The following is a 12,500-nucleotide window of genomic DNA, read 5'->3' on the forward strand; positions in this document are numbered from 1 at the left end:
CCAGACGACCCCGTCTCTAGAGTCGTCCGTCACCCATCTAGCCAAGACACGAAATGTAATTTCAAACCGAACCACAGTGGTAGCCTAATGCCTAGCCCTAACCTTAAATTAAGACAGAAAAAAAAACTTTTTTTTTATTTCATACATTGAACATTTAGACATTTTTTTTCTTGTGGAACCTGTCTCTTGTCTAGTGGACCTTTGGTTAACCTTTGAACCCTGTGGCGTTTAACACTAACCTCTCCAGCACGGTGCCGCCGGTGGAGGCTGGCGCGGCGATGTCCCCTTCGCCGGTGCCGTTGCCGGTGTTGAGGTTGGGAGAGCACACGTTGTTGACGGAGGCCGAGGGGAAGTCCTCGGGGGGCTCGTCAGGCCAGCCAAATTGCTCCTTGGTTTTACCATAGATCTTTATAGAGTCCAGCATAGTGACACCAGCCGGGTCAACTGACGCTCCGACTGGAGGAACGAAGAAGAAGGGAGAGGTTAGTCAGAGACATGGTGATGCCCGGCCGGGTCAACTGACGTTCCGACTGGAAGAACGAAGAAGAAGGGAGAGGTTAGTCAGAGACATGGTGATGCCCGGCCGGGTCAACTGACGTTCCGACTGGAAGAACGAAGAAGAAGGGAGAGGTTAGTCAGAGACTAAGGGAACGTGTACATTTTTCCCAGAGTTAAGCATTTGCACAGCAGATAACTTTTCACACTCATCTTTGAAATTGTAACGTGCTGCATGAGATCCTGCCTGTCTGACTGTTGGAAAGCTCTGTATCTGTGCACGTGTGATAATATGCATAAGGTATACTGTACACGCCCTCGTTACAGTGCGCCAAACCCTCGTCACAGTGCGCCAAACCCTCGTCACACAGCGCCAAACCCTCGTCACAGTGCGCCAAACCCTCGTCACAGTGCGCCAAACCCTCGTCACACAGCGCCAAACCCTCGTCACACAGCGCCAAACCCTCGTCACAGTGCGCCAAACCCTCGTCACAGTGCGCCAAACCCTCGTCACAGTGCGACAAACCCTCGTCACACAGCGACAAACCCTCGTCACACAGCGACAAACCCTCGTCACACAGCGACAAACCCTCGTCACACAGCGACAAACCCTCGTCACACAGCGACAAACCCTCGTCACACAGCGACAAACCCTCGTCACACAGCGACAAACCCTCGTCACACAGCGACAAACCCTCGTCACACAGCGTCAAACCCTCGTCACACAGTTCAGTATTTTCCTGCGTTCGTGTGTCCTTACAGAAGATGGAGAGTTTCTTGTCGGCCTGCAGAGCCTCCTCCCTGGTGAAGGGGAAGTCGAACCAGCGGGGCCGGGTCATGTTCACCTGCATGGTTCGCCCAAAGATCTCCAGGTAGGAGGGTGCCCGCTCGATGGCCTGCGTGCCCACCTGCACCCGCATGCCTGTCATCACCATGGAGATGTTGTTGTTGACCGTCTCCACGGTGAAGCCTCCCGGCTGGGCAGAGGGGGAAGAGATAACCATATCATTAAGATGAGAAAAAGGGGCTTCAGGATTAATGCAGCTGGAATGACACGTACAGATACATTATGTGTCAGTTTTCTTCCAAAAATGGTCACACAGAAATATACCAGTACCAGTCAAACGTTAGGACACACCTACTCATTCCAGGGTTTTTCTTTATTTGTTTTACTATTTTCTACATTGTAGAATAATATTGCAGACATCAAAACTATGAAATAACACAATATGGAGTCATGTAGTAACCAACAAAGTGTTAAATCAAAATATATGGGAGATTCTTCCAAGTAGCCACACTTTTTAGCCTCGATGACAGCTTTGCAATAATCAAACCACTTAATGAAAGACTGATGCGTTATCCCAGAGCAGTCCAATCAAAGCCCAGAGCTGTAAGCGAGTTGGACGGAGAGAGGCGTGTGTGTGTGTGGGCATCATACCTTAGTGTTGGCGACATACATCCCAGTGGAGTTGAGTCTGTGTTTGATCTGCTGTCCGTTGTAAACCTGCAGGAGGTCGTTGCCTCCAAACTCCACCTCCGTCAGCTGTTGGTTACTCTCGAAAAAGTCCACCGGGAAGGTCACCTGACTGGAGGTACGAGTGGCTGGAACAAGGCGGCAAGTGGAACAGACCATTCGTTAGATATCAAGTGATTGAATATTGATAAGAACGTTCCAAAAAAAAAAAAAACTAGAAAAGGAGAACATCAAATCAAAAGTTAGTTTGTCTCGTTCGCTGATCACAACAGGTGTAGAACTAACAGTGAAATGCTTCCTTACAGGCTCTAACCAACAGTGCAGAAATAGGTATTTTAGGTGAACAATAAGTAAAGAAATAAAACAACAGTAAAAAGAGTGAAGAATAACAGTAGAGGGGCTCTATACGGTAGAGGGGTTCTATACGGGGCTCTATACGGTAGAGGGGTTCTATACGGTAGAGGGGCTCTATACGGTAGAGGGGTTCTATACGGGGCTCTATACGGTAGAGGGGCTCTATACGGGGCTCTATACGGGGCTCTATACGGGACTCTATACGGGACTCTATACGGGACTCTATACGGGGCTCTATACGGTAGAGGGGCTCTATACGGTAGAGGGGTTCTATACGGGGCTCTATACGGTAGAGGGGCTCTATACGGGGCTCTATACGGGGCTCTATACGGGACTCTATACGGGACTCTATACGGGACTCTATACGGGACTCTATACGGGGCTCTATACGGGGCTCTATACGGGGCTCTATACGGTAGAGGGGCTCTATACGGTAGAGGCTCTCTATACGGGGCTCTATACGGTGCTCTATACGGTAGAGGGGCTCTATACGGGGCTCTATACGGTAGAGGGGCTCTAAAAGGGGCTCTATACGGTAGAGGGGCTCTATACGGGGTTCTATACGGTAGAGGGGCTCTATACGGGGTTCTATACGGTAGAGGGGCTCTATATGGTAGAGGGGCTCTATACGGGGCTCTATACGGGGCTCTATACGGGGCTCTATACGGTATAGGGGCTCTATACGGTGCTCTATACGGTAGAGGGGCTCTATACGGGGCTCTATACGGTAGAGGGGCTCTAAAAGGGGCTCTATACGGTAGAGGGGTTCTATACGGTAGAGGGGCTCTATACGGGGCTCTATACGGTAGAGGGGCTCTATACGGGGCTCTATACGGGGCTCTATACGGGTCTCTATACGGGGCTCTATACGGGGCTCTATACGGGGCTCTATACGGGGCTCTATACGGGGCTCTATACGGGGCTCTATACGGGGCTCTATACGGGGCTCTATACGGTAGAGGGGCTCTATACGGGGCTCTATACGGTAGAGGGGCTCTATACGGGGCTCTATACGGGGCTCTATACGGTAGAGGGGCTCTATACGGGGCTCTATACGGTAGAGGGGCTCTATACGGGCTCTATACGGTAGAGGAGCTCTATACGGGGCTCTATACGGTAGAGGGGCTCTATACGGGGCTCTATACGGTAGAGGGGCTCTATACGGGGCTCTATACGGTAGAGGGGCTCTATACGGGGCTCTATACGGTAGAGGGGCTCTATACGGTGCTCTATACGGGGCTCTATACGGTAGAGGGGCTTCTATACGGGGCTCTATACGGTAGAGGGGCTCTATACGGGGCTCTATACGGTAGAGGGGCTCTATACGGGGCTCTATACGGTAGAGGGGCTCTATACGGGGGCTCTATACGGTAGAGGGGCTCTATACGGGGGCTCTATACGGTAGAGGGGCTCTATACGGTAGAGGGGCGTCTATAGGGGGCTCTATACGGTAGAGGGGCTCTATACGGTAGAGGGGCTCTATACGGTAGAGGGGCTTCTATAGGGGGCTCTATACGGGGCTCTATACGGTAGAGGGGCTCTATACGGTAGAGGGGCTCTATACGGTGCTCTATACGGGGCTCTATACGGCAGAGGGGCTCTATACGGTAGAGGGGCTCTATACGGTAGAGGGGTTCTATAAAAGTACCCTTTCTGGAGGAAATGTGTGTGTGATTTATTCAGTTGACTAAAGCATTTTGACAGAACCTGGCACCGGTAACCTGGAAAAACAAACTGAATGAGTGATGTGAAACGAAAGGATTTGGAGAAGACACAGACAGGACCAGACAGACAGGGAGCGAGACAGACAGACACAGAGAGGGAGCGAGACAGACAGACAGACACAGAGAGGGAGCGAGACAGACAGACAGACACAGAGAGGGAGCGAGACAGACAGACAGACACAGAGAGGGAGCGAGACAGACAGACAGACAGAGAGGGAGCGAGACAGACAGACAGACAGAGAGGGAGCGAGACAGACAGACAGACAGACAGAGAGGGAGCGAGACAGACAGACAGACAGACAGAGAGGGAGCGAGACAGACAGACAGACAGAGAGGGAGCGAGACAGACAGACAGACAGAGAGGGAGCGAGACAGACAGACAGACAGAGAGGGAGCGAGACAGACAGACAGACAGAGAGGGAGCGAGACAGACAGACAGACAGAGAGGGAGCGAGACAGACAGACCGACAGAGAGGGAGCGAGACAGACAGACCGACAGAGAGGGAGCGAGACAGACAGACAGACAGACAGAGACAGACAGACAGAGAAGGAGCGAGACAGACAGACAGACAGAGGGAGCGAGACAGACAGACAGACAGAGAGAGAGAGGGAGCGAGACAGACAGACAGACAGAGAGATAGAGGGAGCGAGACAGACAGACAGACAGACAGACAGAGAGAGAGAGGGAGCGAGACAGACAGACAGACAGAGAGAGGGAGGGAGCGAGACAGACAGACAGAGACAGAGGGAGGGAGCGAGACAGACAGAGAGGGAGCGAGACAGACAGAGAGGGAGCGAGACAGACAGACAGGACCAGACAGACAGGACTAGACAGACAGACAGAGAGGGAGCGAGACAGACAGACAGACAGAGAGGGAGCGAGACAGACAGAGAGGGAGCGAGACAGACAGACAGAGACAGAGGGAGGGAGCGAGACAGACAGAGAGGGAGACAGCAGACAGAGAGACAGACAGAGAGGGAGCAGAGACAGACAGACAGGGAGCGAGACAGACAGAGAGGGAGCGAGACAGACAGACAGACAGAGAGGAGCGAGACAGACAGAGAGGGGAGCGAGACAGACAGAGGGAGCGAGACAGACAGACAGCGAGACAGACAGAGAGCGAGACAGACAGAGAGGGAGGGACAGACAGAGAGGGAGCGAGACAGACAGAGAGCGGAGACAGACAGAGACAGACAGAGAGGGAGCGAGACAGACAGAGAGGGACGAGACAGACAGAGAGGGAGCGAGACAGACAGAGAGGGAGCGAGACAGACAGAGAGGGAGCGAGACAGACAGAGAGGGAGCGAGACAGACAGAGAGGAGCGAGACAGACAGAGAGACGAGACAGACAGAGAGGGAGCGAGACAGACAGAGACAGACAGACAGACAGACAGAGAGGGAGCGAGACAGACAGACAGGGAGCGAGACAGACAGAGACAGACAGACAGACAGAGAGGGAGCGAGACAGACAGACAGACAGACAGAGAGGGAGCGAGACAGACAGAGAGGGAGCGAGACAGACAGAGAGGGAGCGAGACAGACAGAGAGGGAGCGAGACAGACAGACAGGGAGCGAGACAGACAGACAGGGAGCGAGACAGACAGACAGGGAGCCAGACAGACAGACAGGGAGCGAGACAGACAGACAGGGCCAGACAGACAGACAGGGCCAGACAGACAGACAGACAGAGACGGAGCGAGACAGACAGACAGAGACAGACAGGACGAGACAGGACAGACAGACAGGGAGCGAGACAGACAGACAGAGAGGGAGCGAGACAGACAGACAGAGAGCGAGACAGACAGAGAGGGACAGACAGACAGAGAGGGAGCGAGACAGACAGAGAGGGAGCGAGACAGACAGAGAGGGCCAGACAGACAGACAGGGAGCGAGACAGACAGACAGGGCCAGACAGACAGACAGGGCCAGACACAGACAGACATAGACGGAGCGAGACAGACAGACAGGACCAGACAGACAGGACTAGACAGACAGACAGAGAGGGAGCGAGACAGACAGAGAGGGAGCGAGACAGACAGAGAGGGAGCGAGACAGACAGAGAGGGAGCGAGACAGACAGAGAGGGAGCGAGACAGACAGAGAGGGAGCGAGACAGACAGAGAGGGAGCGAGACAGACAGAGAGGGAGCGAGACAGACAGAGAGGGAGCGAGACAGACAGAGAGGGAGCGAGACAGACAGAGAGGGAGCGAGACAGACAGAGAGGGAGCGAGACAGACAGAGAGGGAGCGAGACAGACAGAGAGGGAGCGAGACAGACAGAGAGGGAGCGAGACAGACAGAGAGGGAGCGAGACAGACAGAGAGGGAGCGAGACAGACAGAGAGGGAGCGAGACAGACAGAGAGGGAGCGAGACAGACAGAGAGGGAGCGAGACAGACAGAGAGGGAGCGAGACAGACAGAGAGGGAGCGAGACAGACAGAGAGGGAGCGAGACAGACAGAGAGGGAGCGAGACAGACAGAGAGGGAGCGAGACAGACAGAGAGGGAGCGAGACAGACAGAGAGGGAGCGAGACAGACAGAGAGGGAGCGAGACAGACAGAGAGGGAGCGAGACAGACAGAGAGGGAGCGAGACAGACAGACAGGGCCAGACAGACAGACAGGGCCAGACACAGACGGAGCGAGACAGACAGACAGGACCAGACAGACAGGACCAGACAGACAGGACCAGACAGACAGGACCAGACAGACAGGACTAGACAGACAGGACTAGACAGACAGGACTAGACAGACAGGACTAGACAGACAGACAGAGAGGGGGCGAGACAGACAGGGACCGAGACAGACAGGGAGCGAGACAGACAGACAGACAGAGAGGGAGCGAGACAGACAGACAGACAGAGAGGGAGCGAGACAGACAGACAGACAGAGAGGGAGCGAGACAGACAGACAGACAGAGAGGGAGCGAGACAGACAGAGAGGGAGCGAGACAGACAGACAGACAGAGAGGGAGCGAGACAGACAGACAGACAGAGAGGGAGCGAGACAGACAGACAGACAGACAGGGAGCGAGACAGACAGACAGACAGGGAGCGAGACAGACAGACAGAGAGGGAGCGAGACAGACAGACAGAGAGGGAGCGAGACAGACAGACAGAGAGGGAGCGAGACAGACAGACAGAGAGGGAGCGAGACAGACAGACAGAGAGGGAGCGAGACAGACAGATAGAGAGGGAGCGAGACAGACAGACAGAGAGGGAGCGAGACAGACAGAGAGGGAGCGAGACAGACAGAGAGGGAGCGAGACAGACAGAGAGGGAGCGAGACAGACAGAGAGGGAGCGAGACAGACAGAGAGGGAGCGAGACAGACAGAGAGGGAGCGAGACAGACAGACAGGACCAGACAGACAGGACCAGACAGACAGGACCAGACAGACAGGACCAGACAGACAGGACTAGACAGACAGGACTAGACAGACAGGACTAGACAGACAGACAGAGAGGGGGCTGTTTAATTTAACCCACTTGCAGCAGCAGCCTTGCGTTTCCTGACAGGCTTCATGATGGAGATGCCGGAGCAGGGCTGCAGGGAGGGCTGGAGCCAATAGGAGGTGTTGTCTACGTTAGCCATGTAGATCCTCAGAGAGCCGTCCTCACACAGCAGGATCATGGTGGTTCGCTGCTGCTCGTTAGACGCTGTGTGACGGATAGCTACCATGTCCTGGATCTGACGGGAGGAGACAGGACTATTAGTGTTGTGTGTGTGTGTGGCTCAGTGGGGTGGGTGGGTGTCTCAGTGGGGTGGGTGGGTGGCTCAGTGGCTCAGTGGGGTGGGTGGGTGTGGCTCTGTAGGGTGGGTGGGTGTGGCTCTGTAGGGTGGGTGGGTGTGGCTCTGTAGGGTGGGTGGGTGTGGCTCTGTAGGGTGGGTGGGTGTGGCTCAGTGGGGTTGGTGGGTGTGGCTCAGTGGGGTTGGTGGGTGTGGCTCAGTGGGGTTGGTGGGTGTGGCTCAGTGGAGTTGGTGGGTGTGGCTCAGTGGGGTTGGTGGGTGTGGCTCAGTGGGGTTGGTGGGTGTGGCTCAGTGGGGTTGGTGGGTGTGGCTCAGTGGGGTTGGTGGGTGTGGCTCAGTGGGGTTGGTGGGTGTGGCTCAGTGGGGTTGGTGGGTGTGGCTCAGTGGGGTTGGTGGGTGTGGCTCAGTGGGGTTGGCTCAGTGGGGTTGGTGGGTGTGGCTCAGTGGGGTTGGCTCAGTGGGGTTGGCTCAGTGGGGTTGGCTCAGTGGGGTTGGCTCAGTGGGGTTGGTGGGTGTGGCTCAGTGGGGTTGGTGGGTGTGGCTCAGTGGGGTTGGTGGGTGTGGCTCAGTGGGGTTGGTGGGTGTGGCTCAGTGGGGTTGGTGGGTGTGGCTCAGTGGGGTTGGTGGGTGTGGCTCAGTGGGGTTGGTGGGTGTGGCTCAGTGGGGTTGGTGAGTGTGGCTCAGTGGAGTTGGTGAGTGTGGCTCAGTGGGGTTGGTGGGTGTGGCTCTGTAGGGTGGGTGGGTGTGGCTCTGTAGGGTTGGTGGGTGTGTCTCTGTAGGGTTGGTGGGTGTGGCTCAGTGGGGTGGGTGTGGCTCAGTGGGGTGGGTGTGGCTCAGAGGGGTTCTCTCTCCTTGCCTCCTCCTCAAAACACAGAAGACCTGAAGTCCAATGCCTTTAGATAAGGAAGTAGAGCGGAACGGAGGAAAGACTAACTGAGAAAGAGTATGTTTATTGGGCTCTGATATGCTACCTTAGAAGGCAGGGTATTCATTTCCTGGATGAGGAAGGTGTCAGGTTTGACCCTGATGACCAGAGTGTGTGTGTGTGTGTGTGTGTGTGTGTGTGTGTGTGTGTGTGTGTGTGTGTGTGTGTGTGTGTGTGTGTGTGTGTGTGTGTGTGTGTGTGTGTGTGTGTGTGTGTGTGTGTGTGTGTGTGTGTGTGTGTGTGTGTGTGTGTGTGTGTGTGTGTGTGTGTGTGTGTGTGTGTGTACTATACCTTAGCCTTAGCGGGCAGGGTCTTGATCTCCTGGATGAGGAAGGTGTCAGGTTTGACCATGATGACCAGAGGGATACCAGTAGTCTGCTGGACGCAGCACACCAGGCCTGGGTGGTTCATCACCTCAGACCACTGGCACAGAGCTGGAGACGTCTTACTGCCCCCATTAGAGCTGGAGGGACGGAGAACGTTAAGATACATCGAAAAAAATAAATGTATTAATAACTCCTGACAAATGGTGTCCAATTACAACAAGTGGTGCATAATCCTAACTACCCAGTTGTCTACTTACTTAATACAAAAATCAATAAAAAAGTTAATCAATTGGTTATTGGTTAATCAATACGCCGTTGGTTATCGTTACCCTTTGACGGTGATGGTGAAGAGTCTCTGTACGTCGGTGGCGCTGCGACTGACGGTTGCAGCGAACGACTTGCCCTGGCTGTAGCTGAAGAACAGCATCTGGAGAACGTGGCTGTAGTACACCGATACACCGCCGCCAGCAATCTGACCGTTACTGTCCTGGGAGGAGGGAGAGACCAGTCAGAACAGACCAGAACAGACAGACCAGACCAGAACAGCAGCGTCTGGAGAACGTGGCTGTAACACTCCTCTGCCACCTGGTCGTTACTGTCCTGGAAGGAGGGAGAGAGACCAGTCAGAACAGACTAGAACAGCAGCGTCTGGAGAACGTGGCTGTAACACTCCTCTGCCACCTGGTCGTTACTGTCCTGGAAGGAGGGAGAGAGACCAGTCAGAACAGACAGACCAGACAAGTCAGTCAGACCGTCCACCAGTCCGTCCGTCCGTCCGACAACAGAACAGCAGCGTCTGGAGAACATGGCTGTAACACTCCTCTGCCACCTGGTCGTTACGGTCCTGGAAGGACACAGAGCTACGATGCAGGATTCAAATATGATTTATTTTCATTCAAAATACTTCAGCTCCGCTTGATCGAGTTGACCCGGTCCATTCTGGTAAACCCGGGAAAAGGCTCTTCTGTTTTTAAAGAGTTCAAGAGAAACTATTTGAAGGATTTCTGCGTTCAACCCAGGTGTGTTTGTACCTTTAGGTCCTGGTGGCTGATCTCCAGGACTGAGGTAACATAGAAGGGTCCGTGTTGGGCGCTGGAAGACTCATCCATGACCTGTGTGTACATGTAGCCAGCAGAGGACATGATGACGATGATGCTCTTCCCTTCCTCGTTGAACAGGAAGGTGGCGTCACGGATCTTGGAGCTCGGCAGCAGGAAGTAGTACACAGGGCTCAGAGCGTCCACTGACAGGTCATAGATCTAACAGGAGAGAAGAAGAAGAGTCTCACCAATCAACGCTGTTATGCAAATCAACCTTTCTATTCCATTCATTCTTCTATTGAAAGACAAAAGGACAAACAAAGAGATGATTTTCCATTCTGCTCTGCTCTGTTCTGTTCTGTTCTGTTAATTAGTGTTTTTACAGTCAGGTCCTTGTCTAAGGCGTGCACGTTATACTACCTCAAGAGCTGGATAAATAAAGAATTAGCCCAGGAATTTTTCACAAAAAAAAAAAAAAAAAAAAAGTATCTTGACACTTGAAGCAATAAACTAGGAAACTTTTACAAAGAGCTGATGTGGTACCTTGACGAAGTCCGCCGTGATGATGGCCAGCTCCGTCTGGGAGCCAGGCAGCCAGATTGCCTTGATTATGAAGTTCCCAGTAGCCAGCTGAGGGTGCAGCACCAGGTGTTCTGAAACTGACCCTGTACTACTGAACGTCAGCACGTGGCAGTCCTGAACGAGAGAGAGAGGGTGACAGACAGCTTAGCAACATGAGGTGTGCGACTTTGATTAGAAAAAGCAGCAAAAACAAGGCATTATAGCGTGATTGGGTAATATTGTCACCCATCAGACTATTCTTGATTAAATCTAGTCTTCACATAGACTAAATAATGTGTTAAATTAGTTTTGATGTAGAATGGACCATTATAATGCACCTGTATCTAAACAGGGGCTATCGGGAAAAATACATGTCATCTATGCACTTAAATATCGAATGGAGGACGCTTTTCCCCCTGGTTTATTTTCATGGCAGCCAGGTAGGATATACTCCTGTTGTAAAGAAAAGCAAACTACTTAATATTAGAAAAGTTGAGAAATAAATAGTTGGCCTAACCTATAGGAAGCTGATGGGATCCTCCTCTTTTTAACAGAGGCCATCACTTTTTTTCCCTCTTAAACAATTGCATAGCCTATAGAAAATGTTGTGTAACATGAGGTCCTGGGCTCTCATGACATTTACATTGATGTCAGAGTGACTAGAGGGACAACAGATTGCTGAGTACCAGGTAGTTAAGTTTGGTAGGCAAATAATGACCATTCAGTAGCAACAGAGCGTGGAGTGGAATTTTACTGCCTTCATAACCCGTGACCGCCGATGTGGCGGTAATACGGTCACTGAAACAGCCCTAGCCTGAATACTTCAGGAATGCACTGTACTGTACATATACACATATAGCTAGATAGACCCCCTGTCTCTAGATTTAGGGCCTTTCTCAATTCAATACACATATAGCTAGATAGACCCCCGTCTCTAGATTTAGGGCCCTTCTCAATTCAATACACATATAGCTAGATAGACCCCCTGTCTCTAGATTTAGGGCCTTTCTCAATTCCTTGCATCATCTCCTCGCCTCCTGAAAATGCTTTTGAGAAGAAGGTCAAAGGGGACGACCTTGAATACCTCTGCCCCCAAAATGGTTGAGAGGGAGGCAAAGAAGACAGGAAGTGAGGAATTGTAGACATGGCTTCTGAAGACCCTGTAATGAATCTGACTAACCTTGAGTCCACAGACAGCCAGATAGTCTTCGTTGCAGGGGTTCCCAGTGAGGCTGAGCACGGTGAAGGGGACGGGGGCCGAGGCCAGACGAGTCAGGGTTAACTTCCTCTTACTGGAATCGGCCTGCTTCAGTAGAGCCGACAGCTGCAGGACGGTGATCTGGAGACGAGGGGACAGGTGGGACAGTGAGGGGAGAGGAGAGCAGAGGGGTTAGGGAACCCTGGGTCAGCACCAGACAGAAAGTGGAACCGAGCGTTCAGGTTCTGCGAAATCAAGATTTGGATGTTATCTAAAAGGCGCGCACACTAAAATAACGTCAAGATGAAAACGCTGCTTTTCAACTTTTAAAAATACAATTTAGCGGAACAACGTGCCCACCTTGCCCTTCTCGTGGCTGACGGCGAGGTGCTGGCGGCGCCCGTGGGGCGAAGACAACACACACATGGCGACGCGTCGCAGCACGTGGGCACTGATGAGCTGTCTGATGGTCTGGCCCTGGTCTCCACTGTAGTTCATACGCACGTTCTCAAAAGCTCCCTCCTGGGAACCAAGGGTAGGGACCTGGGGAGACGCAGAGGAAGTCATGAGGAGGACGAAGGAGGCTCAATGGAGCATCAAATACTGCATGGTTCTCACACTTCGCTAGGCTTAGACGTTCTTGTCCCTCCTCAAGTC

The 12,500-nt window shown here is 52.9% G+C and overlaps 1 protein-coding gene across 1 annotated transcript in view; it reads right to left on the reverse strand.

The window, feature by feature from the left end:
* LOC124032392 (E3 ubiquitin-protein ligase UBR4-like) overlaps positions 1–12,500 on the reverse strand; it is a 163,849-nt gene that overhangs the window by 84,868 nt on the left and 66,481 nt on the right. Inside the window, 10 exon segments of the mRNA XM_046344766.1 lie at positions 240–456; positions 1,256–1,472; positions 1,934–2,097; positions 7,532–7,733; positions 9,010–9,181; positions 9,374–9,531; positions 10,076–10,303; positions 10,628–10,780; positions 11,826–11,984; positions 12,204–12,386. Coding sequence (XP_046200722.1) covers positions 240–456; positions 1,256–1,472; positions 1,934–2,097; positions 7,532–7,733; positions 9,010–9,181; positions 9,374–9,531; positions 10,076–10,303; positions 10,628–10,780; positions 11,826–11,984; positions 12,204–12,386 — 1,853 coding nt within the window.

The sequence above is a fragment of the Oncorhynchus gorbuscha genome, linkage group LG03, assembly GCF_021184085.1.
Source record: "Oncorhynchus gorbuscha isolate QuinsamMale2020 ecotype Even-year linkage group LG03, OgorEven_v1.0, whole genome shotgun sequence".
NCBI classification, from domain to species: domain Eukaryota; kingdom Metazoa; phylum Chordata; class Actinopteri; order Salmoniformes; family Salmonidae; genus Oncorhynchus; species Oncorhynchus gorbuscha.